The 20,647-nt window shown below is 44.2% G+C and overlaps 1 protein-coding gene across 1 annotated transcript in view; it reads left to right on the top strand.

Annotated features, from left to right (window-relative positions):
- NAPB (NSF attachment protein beta) overlaps positions 1-20,647 on the top strand; it is a 236,860-nt gene that overhangs the window by 142,043 nt on the left and 74,170 nt on the right. The window contains exon 8 of the mRNA XM_086927680.1: positions 15,675-15,779. Within this exon, the coding sequence (XP_086783806.1) occupies positions 15,675-15,779 (105 nt within the window). The remainder of the gene's footprint in view (positions 1-15,674; positions 15,780-20,647) is intronic.

The raw sequence follows: 20,647 nt of genomic DNA, 5'->3' as shown, positions 1-20,647 counted from the left end.
ATCGCCATACCACCATTCATTCAATACAAGCAGGTGAGATGCTTGATAGTATGACAGGATGTCCGGTGAAGCCACAATAGGTAGATGGGAAGCACGTCCATAAAACCACGCGTACCCTACACCCTAACCACAGGAACTGCCCATGGGCCGCATTTACCTGCAGAAACCAGCGAGGAGAAATTGGACAGGGGTGGTTCTGTAGCTGATATAATAAGTGAGGGAGTGCAGCCTTCTTAAATATGGCAGATCCACCATATATAGTCTGCGGCATGCAGGACCAGGTCTTAATATCTTCACGCACTCGATCCCACACCAGTACTAAGTTACGCTCCCAAGCGACTGCTGACACCTGTGTTATAAATACTCCCAAATATTTCAGTCCTCCTGCTGCCAGTTGAATCGATGATGCTCAAGCGAGTAACTCTACCCGGCCTCCAAGCATCCCCAGCGTGGACTTATGGGGGTTAATACAGAGTCCAGATGTCTCCCCAAAGATTTTCATTATTCGCAGAAGTCGTGGCCCCGTTCTATTCACATTTGTAAGGAAGAGAAAGACATCATCCGCATATAATTCAATCCTGTCCGACAATCCTGTGTCCCATTCGAATCCTTGCATCTGTGCGTCCATTTGCACCCACGCAGCCAGAGGCTCCATCGCCAGGGCAAATAAATAAGGGGCATCCCTGTCTCAACCCCACCCAATTGAAAACACGGATGAGGCCATGCCGGCCACCTGTACCGATGCAGTAAGATCTGTGAATAGGAGAGACAAATAGGAAATAAACCGCGGCCGAAATGTAACCATTGTAATAGGGCGAAGAGACATACCCAACTAAGAAAATCAAATGCCCTGTCCATGTCCCCTAGCAACAGTGCCGCTGGCGTTCCCAGGTGCTGGATTGCTGCCACTGCGACATGTGCCTTCCTAATATTATGTCTAGTCGTCCGCTGGGGCATAAAACCAGCCTGGTCAGGGTGCACTAAAGCGGTTATAGGGGGCAATAAGCGATTGGCCAGGGCCTTTGCCAGAATTTTTGCCTCCACGTTCAAGAGGGAAATGGGCCTGTAGGACGCGTGTTGATCCGGCGGTAGGCATGCCTCCAATCCGGGGGGAGAGAACCACAATCCTGCACCTCCTCAACCAAAGCACGGTAGCTAGGCCCCAGCTGTGAGAAGTATTGCTTACAAAAACTTGCAGGGGAACCCATTGGGTCCCAAGAAAATCATTTTTTTTAGGTAGTAATACCATTTTAAAGAATATCGATGCTTTTAATATAGTTTTCAGTAATAAAGTTGTTAAAAATATCGTTGTTAAATTATTGTAATGTGTTTTAGTTAATATAATTTGTGTTACTATTGTTTATTTGGTTAATTTTTTTAAATATAACTTGTAATTTTAAGTGCTTTAGCATTCTTTATTTAATTATTAATAGTAATTTATAGTGTTGTTGTAGGCTGTTGGGTTTGTAGGGGGATAGGGTGGGCAGTTAATTAGTTACTAATTAATTATTGATTAATCTAATTATGTGAATGATAAATCGCTGATGATTAATTAATGTAATTATGTGAATGATATGTAAATAATTAATACTGTTTTTTTGTTATATGTTATTTGCAGGCTGTTAGGTTTGTTAGTATAGGGTGGGAATTCAAGTAATCATCAATTCACAATGAATTATTAATTATTAATTATTTATTTTGATTTTTTAACTATGGAATTTTATTTATTTTACTTATATTTTAGTTATGGGTTGCTACATGTAGGGGTCTAGTGTGGGAAGTTAATTACACAATTAACATTTTATTATTGTTAAATAAATATTTAATTGATTCCTAATTATGTAAAATATGGAATACTGATTTACTTTACTTTACTTATAGTTTAGTTATGGGATGCTAAGTATGTGGGGGGTCTAAGGTGAGCAGTTAAGTAATAATGAATTAACTTTTTCAAATATTTGGAACTTATTATTTAATTGAATTTTATATATGTGTACTTATTTATTTTACTTATAGGTTAGGTATGGGCTTCTAGGTTTGTAGCGGTCTGGGATGGGAAGTTAACCCGTTGCGTGCGCGCGTCTGCCAACGGCCGTCGCGAGCTCAAGCTCTGTAGAGCTGCGCACGTCCGTTGGTCGACGAGCCTCGCCCACTCAGTAGAACTCCCGAATCGCGGCAGAATTTGCGCCGCGGTTAAGGAGTTAATTAAGTATTAGTTGACCATTATTAATTGTTAATTATTTAATTGATTTTATATATTGAAATTATTGAATACTTATTTTTTTGTTAGATTTTAAGTGTGGGCTGCTAGGTTAGTTGGGATATAGGGTGGAAAGCTATTTTTTTCTGAAACCTCTATTGGCATTTTGTAATAAAGATACAGTTTGATCATGCCATAACACTTAATAGACAGTACTAAGAACAGGGAACATCAAAAACAATTTGATAGATATACAAACATTGGCGACAAGACCTTCAGCAATCGAATCAAACTAACAATAGAATGGAGGGGTAGTTCAGCCTTGTAGTGCAGGGACATTAATATGGTCTCCTCCAATCTCATCTCACCCATATGTGGACCAGAGGCCAAAACATGGGAGCTCACCAAAATGTACCCTTACGCGTCAGTCTATCTTTTCATGCATATTAAAACTCAGGCACAGGGAAAAGAATCACAAAAGCCAAAAAGTAAACAAAAAACAAAAATAAAGAAAATAAATGTAAAGAGGTGCAGAGAGAGAAATTGCCACAAGAACCACTCCAATCATTATAAATCATTTGCCTATGATTCCTCTTCTCACCAAGGAAAGATGGTGCCAAACTCCTAGACACTGGGCCATGATGCCAGGACTCCAAGAATGGGTTCCCAGAAGAATGTCCGATACAGAATTCAGTCTTCAATCTTCTCCCACCAGCCAGCACATCCATATTACGCAGAAGAGCTTTGTCCACTTCCACCTCCAAAAGCATCTCTTTCTCTGTCACAATATTTTTAACCTGACTAGCAGGTCAACAGAATATTGTATTCCACTAAACACAAGCTCTTTATTTATCTTGCAGCAAGGCTTTCTTCCTGTCAAGTGTCTTTGCGTAAATTGGGAAAGGGAAGGATTTGATGAACCTCATGAAGTACTTATTAATTTTGATACCAATACTTACAGCACCTGATTACGTCAATCTGTAGATCTCATAACTGCCATTAGTATTTCTCCAACTGAAACCTCTCAGTGGCTTCAGACCAAACACAAATGGTATATTCTCTCTAACAGTTTCTGTTTGGCATTCCAGAACTTAGGTCCTACAGCATTTTACCCATCTCCGTAGTTAGGTACTGCAAAATAACAGAGATAGGGTGCCCTGGCACTCTCAAGTGAGTAGATCTCTGCAAATTATCCAATATATACATTTGTGAGTCAAGCTTCAGGGTACTCTCTATGAAACAATTTTTGAAAGCATTGAGTCTATTCAGTAAGCTCTTCTCTTCCTTAATATCGATTGTATGGATGCTGGCAATCAAATGAGACAACCAGCCCTCTCCTGTCCTCTACCATCTTCACAGCTGCTTCAGTTTAGAGTATCAGATTGGCATGCATTAGAATAATGGAACACAGTAGCATATGTTTATGCTTAGGTCATTTTCGCCATGAGAATCTTGTGAATATTCCTTTGTGTATAGGACCTTGTGGCTGTAGATTTATTCCTTGTTTATTTTTTTCTCATCTTTCTTGGGTGAGGTGAAACAACATTGGATGATATACTTACACTTTTAGACCCTGATATATATGTGTATAGAGAGATGTGAACCTAAAGGGTGAGAATGTCATCTCTTGACCCATCCATGCACAGGCCTCAAAGGCTGTCATATATGCAGTCAAACAGGTGAAACCAGGGTGTAGGACGAGACTTGATGACCATAAAACAGTAAGGTAGGGGTACCACATCCTCATTGCTCATATCTCCACTGGCACACTTTACTTTCCAGCACACTCCATTTTGGCACCACAGAGGCCGCTGAAAGTCAGGTTGTGGTTCAAGTTATTCTCCAGCAGCAACTCAGTAATTTATGTCACCTTTGTCCCTCACTCAGTCTCCAACTCTGCCTCCAAATGTGTATGTGTGCACCAAGGTCCATCAATAAGGACTGCAGTGCCCTAGAGTTGTCACCTGCAACTATGTTATGTTACATGAGCAGCTATGCTCTCTCTGTGGTGTAACCTATGAAAATGCGGGAGGAAAGCATGGCTGAATGAAAGCATGAAGAAGCTACTTCACCAATCACCTTGCAATTTTACAGCAGCCTTGTTGGTTCCCACACTTGATTTGTTGCATAATTGGGCACAAAGCAACCCTATTTCAGTCAGTTAAATGAAGAACTACTTGGTACCTGGCTGACTACAACCCCTTTTGACGTTGGTGAGCTGGCAACAGAAGACAGTCCGTTACTAGTGCCAGAAGTGAACACAGCACTCTCTGTGCATGTTAATCATGAGATCTGATGCATATCTTATTAACCTGTACAGCTCTAATTGTACAGTGAAATAGATTTTTGAAAATAATGGGAATATATTCACACTATTAATGTCACTTTTTTATTTCTTTGTATTGATTGTTCTGATTGTTTATTTCATGAATCGATCAATAAAGCAATACAAAAAAAACAATACCGTCACTAGCCAAGTCTAGCCTGGCTGTAAATATTGTGCATTTTTGTTTGATTTATTTTCTTCCCTACTTCGGGTAATGTAATGATAGGTTGCTGTGTTTGTTTTTTTTGCTCTGTGAAGTAGAACACATGATGTATCTCTACATCTTCAATTGAATCAACTATTAAGAGTTTTCCTTTACCTTGATGTAAAACATTTATTTAAACTCATTTTCTGGGGTCAAGTCTGGTCCCAAATACTGTTTACTGTGCACGTCGGAGCATACCCATCCCACTCGGGGTGACACATGCAAAAATAACAGTTGATGGACAGAATGCAGAATGAGGCACAGGGTCAAGGCTGATTTGCATATGGCCATGTCTGAACTGGCGTGGTGTGGAGTGCAAAAAAACGATGGATTTAGGCCCAGATCTCTGTACTGGGGTGAATGTATGACATTGTTCTGCATTCTGTCCATCAACTGTTGTTTTTGCATTTGTCACCCCGAGTGGGATGGGTATGCTCAGACGTGAGTCCCATGCTCTCCACACCACTGGAGTCAAGCTATCCTGGCTGAAGACGGCTGATAGCCAGAAACCGGTCCTAGGATGCTTGATTCCGGTCCAGGAAAGACAGGGCTTTGCAGTTCGGGCTGGACTGTTCCCATGAGGCACAGGGTCAAGGCTGATTTGCATATGGCCATGTCTGAACTGGGGTGGTGTGGAGTGCAAAAAAACGATGGATTTAGGCCCAGATCTCTGTACTGGGGTGAATGTATGACATTGTTCTGCATTCTGTCCATCAACTGTGGTTTTTGCATTTGTCACCCCGAGTGGGATGGGTATGCTCAGACGTGAGTCCCATGCTCTCCACACCACTGGAGTCAAGCTATCCTGGCTGAAGACGGCTGATAGCCAGAAACCGGTCCTAGGATGCTTGATTCCGGTCCAGGAAAGACAGGGCTTAGCAGTTCGGGCTGGACTGTTCCCATGAGGCACAGGGTCAAGGCTGATTTGCATATGGCCATGTCTAAACTGGGGTGGTGTGGAGTGCAAAAAAACGATGGATTTAGGCCCAGATCTCTGTACTGGGGTGAATGTATGACATTGTTCTGCATTCTGTCCATCAACTGTAGTTTTTGCATTTGTCACCCCGAGTGGGATGGGTATGCTCAGACGTGAGTCCCATGCTCTCCACACCACTGGAGTCAAGCTATCCTGGCTGAAGACGGCTGATAGCCAGAAACCGGTCCTAGGATGCTTGATTCCGGTCCAGGAAAGACAGGGCTGGGCAGTTCTGACTGGACTGTTCCCATGAGGCACAGGGTCAAGGCTGATTTGCATATGGCCATGTCTGAACTGGGGTGGTGTGGAGTGCAAAAAAACGATGGATTTAGGCCCAGATCTCTGTACTGGGGTGAATGTATGACATTGTTCTGCATTCTGTCCATCAACTGTTGTTTTTTCATTGTTACTGGTCGATAGTATTTATGGGATCGGGTTGTGTGGCAGAGATTCTTCAAGCTATTTGCATCATGAGTAGGGTTTCTTTAGTGAAATTTGTGGGGGTTGAGAATGGGCAGTGGGCACACATTTAGGATTTCTGAGTTTTCCTATTGACAATTTTTTCTGCAGTGTCATGTAAGTGACATTTACATTTCTGAGCTGATACCGACACCATTAAATCTCAAATATGTCACAAGATCATTGGAATGGGATATGACAGTGGGTGAAAAAAACAACTTAGACTGCTGAATATCCCCTAAACTTGAAAAAATCAGAAGCTCAGTAATGCTGGAAGGTCTTACATAGACTGTACGGAGGTTTTGGCTAGGGCTCAGACATTGCAGGAACCGGCTATAATTGCGTCACTTGACGCAACAATGGCATTCAACACGATTGAATGGTCTTATTTATGGGCGGTATTGGCTAAGTTTGGGTTTGGGCCCGGGTTCATTGGCTGGATACGTCTGCTATACTCGGAGCCGCTCGCTCAAGTGGTGGTAAACAACAGAGTCTCGGCTTCCTTTTTGTTGGGGCGGGGTACCCGACAGGGTTGCCCTCTATCCCCCCTTCTTTTCTCTCTGGCTATAGAGCCCCTTGCCGCTTGGATACGTTGGGAGCCTTCGATCAGGGGTCTGTGATGGTCCCCTGATTGGGAGGACCGCATATCTCTATATGCGGATGACATTTTGCTTCATCTGGCCTCTCCCCGTAAATCTCTTATTGTGGTTTTTGATGTTCTGGTCTCCTTTGGGAGAAATTCAGGACTCTCGATTAACTGGAAGAAATCTGTGTTGGTCGTATTGAGGGGTGACCCTCCAGTACCTCCTAGAAACTGTCCTATACAGTTTAGCGTTGAGGGGTTAACATATCTGGGGATTTTCGTGTCCCTAGAACCTTCAATCAGGTACTCTCGCAATCTTCTTCCCCCCTCTTCAGCGGCTTAGGAGTGATGTCTCCAGGTGGAAGAAGCTTCCTCTTTCATTATAAGGCAGAGCGACCCTCTTTAAAATGATGGCTCTCCCACTTTTTTTTATGCTCTGCAGAATACCTTGGATGTAGTACCATCTAGTTATTTCCGTGAAATTGAGAGCCTTCAACGGAGTCTGTTGTGGGAGGGCAGGCCTCGAATTGCGTTACACAAACTTACTATTTCTTGGTATGACGGAGGCATTTCCCTCCCGGATATCAAGAGATATTATTGGGCGGCCCATCTGGCGGCAATTAACCACTGCACTTATGGAAGGTTGATGATCCTGGCTATGCCATGGATAAATGGCTTCTTCCCGGCAATAACTATAACAGAGCCCTATATTCTCGACCTAACAAGGTGACATTAACAGGTCCCACTAACCAGGAGTCTCCAACCTTTTCTGTAGTAAGAGCTAATTCTGCTCAAGGAAAGTCCTGCCGAGCTACTAGGATATTTCATCACTGGAAAATGCTGATGATATGTATTAACATTACACTGTGACCACCCTAAGCACGATTATCAGTAGTAAACACCCAAACATTCCAGGTGAAGTTATCAGCAGAATACTAGGGAAACGTTTATCAATATTAAATGCTTGTAATCAAGTACAATTCAAATCATCACATACTGTGTGCCACAAAGGGTATTACCACAGCAATAAGTCTCCCCAACTCAAATTGCGTTATCATTCAGCTAACAACTTTAAATGTGTTTTAGAATTGCAATATTTTGTCTTCATTAGTATATTCGTTTTTTAAAATTCACATATTTTCTATCAAAATCACTTTCCACTTTGAGCAATCAAACTCAATTTTCAAGAAGAAAAACCTTTCTGTAAAAACAATTTTTTCCTTTAAAAATCAAATCAGTTTTCCTTGTTAGAAAATACACAGTCGCTAAACATCAGCTTTTCGTTTTTATTGAGTACCGCCATGTAAAAATGCCTCTCGTGGACAAATTCTGCTTCAAATACCCAGGTATTGGAATCATAGGCCACGCTTGCTCACCATAACACTACGAATGCCTCTGTTATGCTATGTTATGCTAATAATGCCCATCATTAAACCAGGGCGACCACTGTGTCGCAGCTGGATGCCCAACATATATTAGATATGGTCATTATTATGGGAGAAACGGTTGCCACTCTGTCAGGAAGGGCTAAAAGCAGGCTAGTCATGCTCTTTATATGTCAGTGATGGCAGCAAGTATGTAAATACTAGACCTGTATGCACAAAATAGTCAAGGATGAAAATGTTATGACTATGGCACAATTATACCATGAACGGGTTCAATTGCGTCAGAGTTAATACTCTTATGGTGGGGACCAGCATACATATTTGGCAGTCCTTGACACTAGGAGTAGCTTTAAGGAATCAACACTGTTTATTAGGGAAGGACAGACTGTCACACACCCCCACAAAATTGAATGTGAAGCTTCTAATTTTCTCTGCCCTGGATGCATCCTCCTCCTCAGCTCTTTGGTTGATCATGCTCCCAACTAACACATTTTCACTCTAGTTCTTGCAGTCACACAGTTTGGTGGGTCAGCCCTGGTTACTGCTGCTACTATTCTTTGATGTCTCACACGGTGCGACTGATAGAGCAGGGCGCATAACATGCCCAATCTACTTTAGATTTAAAGTGGATAAAGGTGGTTCATGTGGCAGACCCATAGGGCAAACACCGTAGCCTCCACATGCTTCAACACCCTCCGCAAGACCTTCAAATGGATCCCCCCGAATCCAGGAAGACCATCACCCACACATTCATCACCAGCAGGCTGGACTACGGGAACGCCTGCTACGCCGGAATCAATAAATCTCTACTCCACAAAATCCAGACCGTCCAGAACGCCGCAGCCAGACTCGTCCTCAGCATCCCACGACAAGACCATATCTCCCAGCACCTATGAGTCATCCACTGGCTCCCGTCTAAAAAAGAGTGACCTTCAAGCTGCTCACACACACCTACAAAGCCCTCCACAACACCGGACCCCAATACCTCAACGAATGAATCGCCTTCTATGCCCCCAAAAGAAACCTCTGCTCCGCTGACCAGGCCTTGGCCGAAATCCCCCGCATTCACAGAGCCAGAACAGGAGGTAGATGCTTCTACTACATTGCGGCCAAGACTTGGAACAAACTCCCCCTCAGCATCAGATGAAGCCCCACACTGCAAGCATTCAGCAAGAGCCTCAAGACCTGGCTTTTCGAATGACCGGAGCTGCCCAAATCCACCACCCCCAGTCCGCTCTATGAATACCTGATTGATAGACCAACACAGTGTGTGTTTGAGTGTTATCAAGAGTCCCTGCCATTGGTTTGACTGTCTTATGGGTAATGAGACGAGTAGTGCTGCCTTCTTTAATACACACAGAATCTCTGAGATTGGCTTGGTTTGGCTTCACCTCTGAGAGCTACTTTGAGGGTGCTGGTGAGCTACCAGGTGATCTCGAGCTACTCCTTGCATGTTTGGCATGTGGCCAGGGACTCATTGGGTTGGAGAAACAGATTGACTACGGCTACCCCGTATGGGACTCCGAACGGCTTGGCAAGCTGTGGAAGATGAAAGGCTTCGACAAGGGGGAACTCAGGCATTTCCACGGTTGGGGACGTCTGGGGGAAAGGGGAAGATCAAATCATTTGAAGAAATGCAGATGGAATATAAACTCGCACACTCCGAGTTCTTTCGATATGGGCAGGTTCGACATTCCCTCCTTTCATTACTGCCCGGCGAGACGGAACCTTCAGAAGCTTCCCCTTTGGAAGGTAGAGTATTGGACAGACACCTACCTGATAAAACGATTTCTCTGATATATAAAAAACTGATTAATCATAGGACTGACTCCCTTGAGGCGCTGAGAGTCAAGTGGACACAAGACGGTATAGAGCTGGATGAGGAAGATTGGCAGACAGCTGTTTCCTCTCCTAGGGAGGTTGCGATCACAGCACGCCTTAGACTGGTTCAACTCAAGATTTTAAATAGGGAAGGGGAGGAGCCAAGCTCGCGACCGCGATGGCCGCGTTGTAGCTCGGCTCCGTCAACCTTCCTGCCTGAAGCATTAATCCTGTGCCCTATCCTGCCCCGAGAAGACACACTCGACGGAATATGGAATTATGAAAGTCTGCTGGCACTCACCGTCTGATCCGGATGTTCCTGGGTGCTGCGGATCTTGAGCTGTGCCCTTGTTAGCTTCGGAGCCTCCGGGGCGTGCAGGCCGGGGACTCGCCTGCGGCTGCCGGCCGGAGTGGGGTATCGACGCCGAACCCTGGTGGAGGAGAGGGGTCGGCCGGAGAGGCCATTGTGCGGTTGGACCGGTGGCGACTGACCGAGCCCGGTCTGGTGGTCCGGGGACCCAGCTGCGGGGCGCTGCCTCCCACGGACGGGGGTTGACCGCACAGGAGACTCGTCTCCCCTTTGTTCTCCTGTCCGGCCATCTTGAAGCCCTTCGCCCGGAATCGGCGGGCGGCGCCCACTGGATAGTGGCGCCGGCTGCCCCCAATATTTTGGTGGCCCATCTTTCTGCACCAAGATTGCCATTGGCTGTCACCGGCGAGATCCCGTTGAACCCCGCTGGCTGCCCAAATTGGGGTCGGAGAATGCAGCGGCCTCACTGCGCCGACAAAATGGCGGTCGGCGCCCCATGTCTCAGACTTGTTGGGGACGGCGAAACTGGCCTGTTGCACTGCACGTTGGCTGAAGAGTGTGGGAGTGAGCCCACGATTGGCGACGTCTTCGCCGCCTTGTGTTCCTGGCGTACGTCCATGGCTTTTGCTGTAGCTGGGCAGGATAGTGGCTTTCTCGCCGGGCTCGTTGAGCCGCCCCCCATGTGTGCGGCCCAACCGATGAAACGTGCTGCATGGTCTTTCCCGGATGTTGAAGAGAATACGGCCGCCGCTCGTTTGGAAGTCCGAACGCCTGTTGCCCTATGTCTTCAGGAGATCTTCCCTGAGGTGGACGTGGTGGAGGGCTTCCAGCCGGGGTCCGTCCAGATCTGTCTCGCTGGGACACCCGGTGACTGTCTGACTCGAACTGCTAGACAGGGATCCAGTGATTGTTCCATGGGGGTAACTTCCCCCCTTTGGTCGGCGGAACTGTACTTGTGCTGCCTGCTGCTCCTGACGTCTTTCTCTGCTAGTCTGGTCTGAGACCGCCATTATCTGTATTGTAGCTCGAGACTTGGATTCCCTGCTTTTCACTCCTGGCCTGCCCTATTCCGATCCTATGCACACTCTGTGCCTATGGCATTAGACAGGAGAGGACAGGGTTGAGATGAACTTGCCTCGGCGGACTGCTACTTCATTACATGGACAGATGGCCTGCTTGCGGCTGTACAAGTATGATCGATTCCTCTTCATGTTCCTGATGTCTGAGTTTGGAGTGATTTCATCTTCTCGTGGGTTCTAACTGTGCTCAGATGGGGGGTGGGAGCAGATGGTCTTTTTATCTGTAATGTTCCTTCTTTACTTTTTGACTCTTCTATATTTCGGGTTCCGATTAGGGCGACAGGCACGCTGCTGTAAGGGTGGGCCGTAGCCTTCTGCAGGGGTGCAGGGTGGTGTGGGTGAGATGGGGTCTGTATTTTCGTTTTTTCTTTTCTTTATTTAGTTCTATGGCTCTTATGTATCCCTTTTCCGGTACGCTGCGTCTGCATGCAGGCCTCATGGGGTGTCTTTTGACAGTATAGGACTTATGTTCTTAGTGCTAATGATATTGACTGCACACTTACGCATCCTTCTTACTCCGATCCCGTATGCGGGTCTATTCTTGAGTGCCCGATCCGCCATGGGGCGCATGCCGCGGCGCCGCGTTCTTTCTTCCCTGTTTTTCATATTCCTTCTTTCGTTGTCCTTTCCTTTTCCCTTTTTCTGGGTTGATATAGCGGATGGCTATTTTTGTGTTGCAACTCTGACTTCCTTGAAATGTAATAGTACGTATTCTAGTAGTAGCGGGTAGGTGGTTGGCAGTGGTGGGAATTGATTGACGGTGTGGGACTTAAGCTTTGCCTCTGTTAATTGTTGCTACTATTTCTGATTCTCACTGTTTCTTGTATTGCTGCTTCGCCAACGGCCCGCCATGGGATTTCGGAAATTAATAGCTGCAATATTCCTGCTATACTTCCTATCATAATATAAAATTAACCTTCTTTCATCCTGCTCATAGCGGTTTCCTTGGGTCTTTATGCTTAAACTGTTTGCTTATGTAATGCCGGAGAACTGCTGGAGAATTCTTTCCTGTTCTGTGCGCCCGTACTGTGTTGTGGCCGGCCCGATGGGTTGTAGGCCCGTATTTGTACGCTTCAACTTGCACAATAAAGGTTTAAAAAAAAAAAAAAAAGATTTTACATAGGATCTACCTTACGAGACCCAGACTGGTACATATGGGGCTTTCAGACTCAGGGCTGTGCAAAAGGCGATGTTGTCTAGTTGGTACCTTTATGCATATTATCTGGGAATGTGAGTATGTCACCACTTACTGGCGCAGCATACATAACACTGTACATAGAGTTCTCGGAGTTTCCCTGTCTCCAGAGGCAAGGAGGTGCTTACTTAACATATGGGAACCTACTGACTTAAACACTTCACAGACGCAGTGGGTCACTCTAGGTTATATGATCGCCAAGCCGAATATCGCCCAATTGTGGGGAGCGGCGCAGCCCCCTCCTTGGAAAGATGGGAAAACAATTTAGATTGGTGTATGAAAACTACGTACCTTGTGAGGGGACGCCCTCAGAAATGGTCATTGATTTGGGGGCCTTGGAACAGTTACAGAGGAGAAATATGTACACCACCCATGAATGCTGTCCCTGATTATTCCCCCTCTCCGTGAAGTTCTGATATAATTTTGAGTTTTGTTTATCCTGTGACCCCACAATGTATACTCGGCTGCGGTATTTGACCCACTGTAATGTACATTTTCTGCTGATGTTTGTTTCAATAAAAAGAAATATAAAAAAAAAAGATATGCTGGGAAGGTCATTGCATTTGCTTTAAAGTCTAGATGCAAAGATGTTAATGCTATCAGAGATGCACCTTGCTTTCAACAGAGTCACACATTTTGATGAAGCATGGATATGTAATAGAAATCAGTGACCTTTTTTCATACCTACAATTCTAGACTTTAAATACCTCAAAGTGGTAAGGTTGCACAGGCCTGGTACTTGATTGGAGGTGGCTGAATGGCAGGGTTGCTCCGTTTGGGAAACAATAATTTGATGCTTCTTGTGACCATCACGGTACAAAAGGGGGTGGTGATGGACGGAGCATCTGAATCAAACACTCCCACCCAGTCAAAAGATCTGGGTTTAATCCATCACCGTTCTTTAGCCCACTCTGTCACCCCAGTTCAGACATGGCTATATGCAAATCAGTCTGACCCTGTGCCTCATGGGAACTTTCCAGCCCGAACTGTCAAGCCATGTCTTCCCTGGACCGGAAAAAAGCTTCCGAGGACCGGTTTCTGGCGTTCCAGCCGTCTTCAGCCCGGCTTGCTTGAATCCAGTGGCAAAGTGAGCAGGGGACTCACGTCTGAGCATACCCTGCCTCACTTATGGCGGCCAAAAGCGGTACAAAAGGGGGTGGTGATGGACGGAGCATCTGAATCAATCAAACACTCACACCCAGTCAAAAGATCTGGGTTTAATCCATCACCGTTCTTTAGCCCACTCCTCCACCCCAGTTCAGACATGGCTATATGCAAATCAGTCTGACCCTGTGCCTCATGGGAACAGTCCAGCCCGAACTGCCAAGCCATGTCTTCCCTGGACCGTAAAAAAGCTTGTGACCATCACAGCATCTGTTAGGGTGTTCCGGGGCACTTATTTACTAGTTGATGTACCAGTGTTTTGATAGATGTCTTGAGGAATGTACAGGTGCCACCTAAGTGAGAATACAAATTTTATTTGTCATCCATTGCTGATTATACCTTATTGTCTGCAGATGTCATGTGCTGGGTATAGATCTGTGAGCTACTCCCTAGGACTTTATGAAGCCACTCAAGAAACAAACGGGAACAAGAGATCCCAATTTTATATATAGTACATGGGAGCGGTGTTTTAGTGCGAAGAGATGCTTGGCATTATTTAAAACTGGTATGTACCGGTTGAGATTTGTATGGCGCAAACCTACCATAAAACCAACTGAGTGTTGAACAAGGCCATGGCTCCTGGGAAAAACAATTTTTTGCGGAAAAGGTTAATGGTAAACTGGTAAACTATCAGGTTTAGTACTCCTTGAAGTGGTGTGACTTCAGCTTTTTTCTCAGATTTAGAGTTTGTGTTCATCTGATGTTGACATGGATGCTAGTACAGATCCTGGGAGCATGAGCCAGAGAAGGCTTGCCTTCTGTATTTTTTTTGTGTGCAATGGTTTGACTTTAGTATGGCAATTTTGAGGTCTTGGTCTTCCATTGTTCCCCAGATGTGGGCAATTTTATTTTCCAGATAAGCTTGGGTCTTCCTGTTGAGATCTGTCGTATGCAGCTGTTTTTAAGAAGATTCAGGCTGCAAGGAGGAGCAAATGTAGATCTTTAGGCATGGGGTTAATGTGAACAAATTTCTTAGAGCCCTTAATGAGCCAAGCCTGTAGGATTCTTTTAAGGGATGCTAAGGTATTATTGAGGAGACCACTGTTTTGAATGATTCCTCCATTCACATGGGAGAGGACTAAGGCATGAAGTCATCTTCCAGGAGAAATGGCTTCACTTTCTTCCAGAGGGATTGTTGGAACCAAGTTAGCCTGGTCTTCTTTTCATTGTGGTGTTTAAAAGAGAGATCTGTGTCAAGGTGGAATGCCTACTATTTTGCATTGTCTGTCAGCATGGGGGGTGGGGGGAGGGTTAGTGAAGCCTTGCGGATTTAAGATGGCCAGTCAGGCTTGAATCTGGGGTTGTTTGGTGCTGTTGGCCCCCAGAAGGTATTCAGTCTAGGGTAGAAGAACAGATTTATGATTATTTTATGACAAACCGGCTCATTGTCCTCAGACTGTTGTCTTGCTTTGCTTGTCTTTGAAACGTTCATTTCTATTAACCCCAATTTCAAAAATATCAGAAGCATGTGGTATCCCTTGCAGTATATTGCTTTAACTGGACAATAGCAGGACATGAGTCACTAAACAAATTTGAAATACATTACATGTTTCAGGCAGGGCAACATGCACAGGCTCTTACCGCCTAATGCCAGGCTACATAATGGTTTCAGTGGATTCCGGACGTGTCTTTTTTAAACGGCAGATGTTACATTCCACAGTAGATTATACAATCACAAAAATACACACACCATGCAAGCCACTTGCATGCCTCTTCGTAAGCCAGTCGTATAGCTTACAATTTCATATGACATTCAGCTTCCCTTCTTCATGTATCTCTCTAAAGATGTGGCATAATTGGTAGTAGAGACATTAGACCAGACCTAAAAAATACCTCCAATGACAGATGCTGTGCAAGTGACTTACACCGTTATCAATTATGAAAAATTGCCATACTCAATACATTTCTAAATTTTTTACTTTGTATTTGAAGTGTTTGTGCACTCACAAATTGTCTAACCCTTTATTCTAGATTGGAACGAGTACTATGGACAATCCATTGTTGAAGTACAGTGCAAAAGAATATTTCTTCAAAGCAGCGTTGTGCCATTTTATTGTTGATGAGCTAAATGCTAAGGTTAGTAATCTCCATACCCAAAGTTGTGGCTCTTTCAGAGTAAAAGAAATTAAATAAATTATAAAACTTCATAAATAAAGTTCAATGCTTATTCACTTCACTTGGTTAAGAAGTGTTTAATCTGTGTCCATTATCTAGAGAGTCTGTTCTCACTGGCACCTTAGGAACAGTCACTAGTGACTATGAATGTTTGTCATTGCCTACAAGGTAGTAATCAGCCCCTGAGAATGCTGCAGCAATTATGGCAAATGTTTGTAGAGTGAAACATGATCCTTTGTACATATCTGTGCAGTTTAACATTTGTATTTTATTTTAGTATGACCTGTGCTAAACTGACCTGGTTTTTAGACCCTTCCACATCAAACATAATCACAAGCTAAACTTGCCATTCCCACATGACACTCCTTCCTCCAACATTCTGGCAGCTTTTTATGTTAAGTCACTAACGCCCTGACCCTACCCTGCCTGGACATTACAAGCCCGATACCTGGTGTTTCGTACCCCAGTAAAGACCCATTCAAAACTGGTATTGTTTTGCATAGAGTTACTCCAATTTTATGTTTTATTGCAGATGATTGACTGTTGGCTGTCTTGTGAGAAACTGGTATGGTACAGAGCCTGCACTGGTGTCCCAACCAAGATGGGATAATTTGACAACACAAGGGCAGTTTGGACTACTATGATAATGTCAGTGTGGGAGTCAATATTGAGAAGTAGGCTTATGGTGGCCTCTGCCTCTGTTTTGACTTGCCACCTTTCCCTTCTAAAGTAGAGAAGGGTGGTGTATTGAGGCAATCGGAGCTATTGCTCTTGTTTGCAGGCATCTGTGATTGTATAACTTGGAGGGGAAATCTTGTGATATGGTAAGTGCAGTATAGCTCTATTTGGTACTATGAGGGGAACACTGACTTATTAGCAGTTTCTGATTCTTCAGAGCAAGAAGATTTTTTTTTGTATGCATGCATCCTACACCAAGGGCTCAGTTTACCTCAGAGGGTTGGAAATGACAACTTTCCATTATATACCCAATGGAGTACTGGCTTTACTGCTCTCTTGTGTGCTTTAATCACCACATTCCCGGACGTCTGTGTGATCTGACTGCTTTGATCTGAAGATGACACAACATTCTCAGCCCAACCACAATATTGTTGCTGTGTCTAGATGCTACCCTATGATTTATCTACCCACTGCAAGTAGTTTTTCTTTTATCTATTATACACCTTTTCATTCCCTGGAACGATAAATCATAGTTTTATCTGTTATGGCAAAACTGCTTTTGTTTACCAGATCTTTTTTTATCAATAGTTTATTGATGAATTACATATTACAATGTATACATGATAGCTTCTGTTAAATGGTTCGCAAATAATTTTCTGTCAAAATGTTGGTAGAGATCATTTTCAAATGTATAATTCTGCTCCTCAACAACCTATATTGGGGTTGTTGGGGGAGTAGAATTATACAGTTCAACCTTTTACGTTATATCATTCTCCCACTTTATCATGGCAGAGATGTCATTCTTCATCCACAGAAACGTGATCCATGTGGCCAAGAGCAGTATCAGTTGTGTAAAATGTAAAACATTCCATTCTTTGCTCTTTTTTTTAGGGTGTAAGGTGAATATATATTTAGCAGCCTCACATTCTATCATCCAACCTCTGAATGCAGCGATAGGGGTGAATTATCTTCTTCCAATGTTGTGTGATCTCTTCACATTCCCATTTCATGTGAAATGTATATACAACACTAGCACATAATCTTGGTAATTGTTAGAAACATTCCTGTCTAATTAACAGTTTGTGGGTCCATTTTGATATTTAATTTTGTAACCCAGATCAGAGTTTGGAATTCGCCTGCTGTCATGATGGGGCCTCGCTAATTGTATGACTTCACACAAAGCTGTGTTGATCCTCCTTTCTTTGCCACATGATAAACAACATCTTATAACACAGTTAATCAGGGTTTTTGTGAGGTAATCCCAGACAGAATAGACAAATCATATGCTTGAACTCTGCATAGTGTTATTATATTCAATTGAAATTCGGTAGTATGGTTTCACAAACCTATTATCAATTAAAACATCAGTGAGAGTGCCACTTCAATCAAGCAATCAATAAATAATCTTTATTCAAACACTATAAAGATCATGAAAGATTCAGTTCATACATATAAAAATAGGAGTGCAAAAATCATCTTGAGATTGAAACCATAACATCAGCTATATACAAATTTGTTAATGGTTGTTAGACCTGGCACCATTGGCGTGGGTCTCCCTTCCATTTTTGCTTTTGCCTCATGTATTTTTGCTGGTGTTAGATGCTTTGGGCACTGTGCCACTGCTGTCCAGTGCCACAGTGCAAGTATTCCCTATTGTAAATTGATTATTTAATCAGTGGTTCCATGTTTGGCTATTTGGTTTACTTGTCAGACCCTAGTCTAGTGCACTGAGTGTGCCCAGGGCATGTAAATCCAAAATGTTGCTGGTGGACTTGCAGCACTGGTTGTGCCACCCACAGAAGCAGCCATGTAAAATGTGTCTAAGGTCTGACATTGCAGAGCCTGCGTGCAGTCTGGTACTGTCATACTGACTGGGCAAGTGCACCCACTTCCCAGTCCCTAAACCTTCCCTTTTCTTCATATCAATCACCCCTATGGTAGGCCCAAGGGCAGGGTGCATTGTAAGTATAAGGTAGGACAAGCCCTGATGTGTGTGGCATGTCCTAATAGTGAATTACAGCCATTTTCGTTTTTCACTATTGCAAGGCTACCTGTTCTCCATAGGCCAGAATGGGCTGTTAGAGTTATTACATTTTATAATCCTAACTGTCTCAGAGAACATGGTAGAAATTCGAGTTTAGTATGCCTGAACTCAGAATAATAAAATACATCTTTTAGTAAAGGTAATTTTTATATTCTGTGTTTGCAAATACCACTTTTAGAAAGTAGATATTTGCTTGTCTAACCATTCAAACCTGCCTCTGCTAGGTTGTGTATTCCTATGTCTGATTTTGTGAGTGACAGGGCTGGGGAATTCCAGGAGACAGGCTGAGTCACCCAGTGGTGAATAAAGAGATCTGCATCTAGATGGGAGGGAGGAGTTGCACCTGAACCTTTAATAGGGCTGTGCCTGCCTTCCACAATGCTGGCTCCACCCCCTGGGGAGTGGCTGATGTCTCTGCCCTGCACACTGAAAGAAGAGAAGGAGTCCTGTCAACAAACTGCTCCAGGACTGTACTTGCCTTCCACAATGCTGGCTCCACCTCCTGTGGGGCGTCTGATGTGCCTGCCCTGCACTGTGAAAGGAAAGGAGAAGTCTGGTAAACAGAGTGCTTCAGAACTGGTTTGGACTGGGCAAAGGCCCCTCTCCCCTCAGAGAACAAAGGATTTTGGGGTAAAAATATTGGCACCCTTATCCCATGAAATTAGATCCATTTTGGACTACAAGAAGAAACCTTTACTGAGGAGAAGATCCTGAAGAAACTGAGGAGAGACTATTCCCAAGCTGAAGTGCTGCTTGGGGGATTGGCCTGCAGTGGTTGCCTTACTGCCAAAAGAAGGAGAAAGTAACTTTGTGTACTTTGCTTTCAACTTGTGAAGGATCTCCAAGGGCTTGGAAAAGAGCTTGCCTCCTGCTGAAGTCTCAGTGACAACAGACTTCCCCCCCCAGGTCCCCAGAGTTCGTTTGGAAGTGCCTGCTGCTGTTTTGGGCCTTCTGAGGAACTGCGTGTCGCAAGGAGCTGGAAGCGCGACTCAAGGAGAAGAAGCGTGTCGCCGTCGCTGTGCCTACCGTCGCAACTCCGAAGGAGGGTGTCGCCGCTGTAACTGTCGCACTGCACCACATCGGAGAGAAGCGTGCCGCAGCAAAGAGGAAGCGTGTCTCCTTCGCTGCTGCTGCTGTCGCAACTCCGAAGGAGGGTGTCGCCGCTGTAGTTGTCGCACTGCACTGCATCAGGAGAAGAATCTCGCAACGAGGTTGGAGCGTGTCCTCGTCGCTGTGCCTGCCGTCGCAACTCGGAAGGAGGGTGTCGCCGCTGGAACTGTCGCATTGCACCGCATCGACCAAGAGCACCTCGCATCCCCGAGAAGCATGCCGCATCTGGAAGATCTTCACGTCTTTATTTCTTTGTATCTGAACTTTGCCGCATTTCCCATCGCTGCGACATTGCTTGTCATGGAAGCGCAACGCAACTTAAGGTACATTGACGCAGTGTTGCATCTAAGAACTGAACTGAACTAAGCTTAAATCTACCATCTTAAAGTAATCATAGTGTGTATTTTTGTTGTTTATGGTCTTGTGGTAACTCTATATAAAGTCTACTTATTTTTTATATAAAACCTGTGTGGTGTCCATTTGTAGTTTTGTCACTGGGTTACTGTATGTGATCACAACTGCTTAACTTACAACGCCTCTTAAATAAGCCTTGGCTGCTCGCACCTCATAGCCTATAGGGTGAGCAGGGGTTATTTTAGGAGTGTAATCCCCCTTTCCCTGACTAGAGGAGAGGGTCCCTATTTGTCACAAGTACCTACCTGTGCCAACTAGAGACCCCCAAATCTAACAATGGTCATAAAGACAAAAATCACAAAAAGACATTTTTTTTATATTGCTCGGTCACAAAGCAGATTTTCTAATCCCTAATACCAAATTGTTAAGCCACATAAAATTAAAATAAAAATAAAATTGACTTGACTGAAGGCGACAATCCTTTTTTTCTTGCTCCTCATAGTCAAGGTAAGACTTGGATTATGAAAAAAAAACAAGGCAAATTTTCACGTCCAATCAAGACTTTTTTAAAGCAATTATATAACAAAAAGTCATACAAACTGCAAATTGCATTTCACAAATAAATAAAAACATAGTACTTCAA

This window comes from Lissotriton vulgaris, chromosome 6 (assembly GCF_964263255.1).
Source record: "Lissotriton vulgaris chromosome 6, aLisVul1.2, whole genome shotgun sequence".
In the NCBI taxonomy this organism is placed as follows: Eukaryota; Metazoa; Chordata; class Amphibia; order Caudata; family Salamandridae; genus Lissotriton; species Lissotriton vulgaris.
Note: the sequence above shows the minus strand (reverse complement) of the source record. Positions and strands in the feature narration are given on the sequence as shown.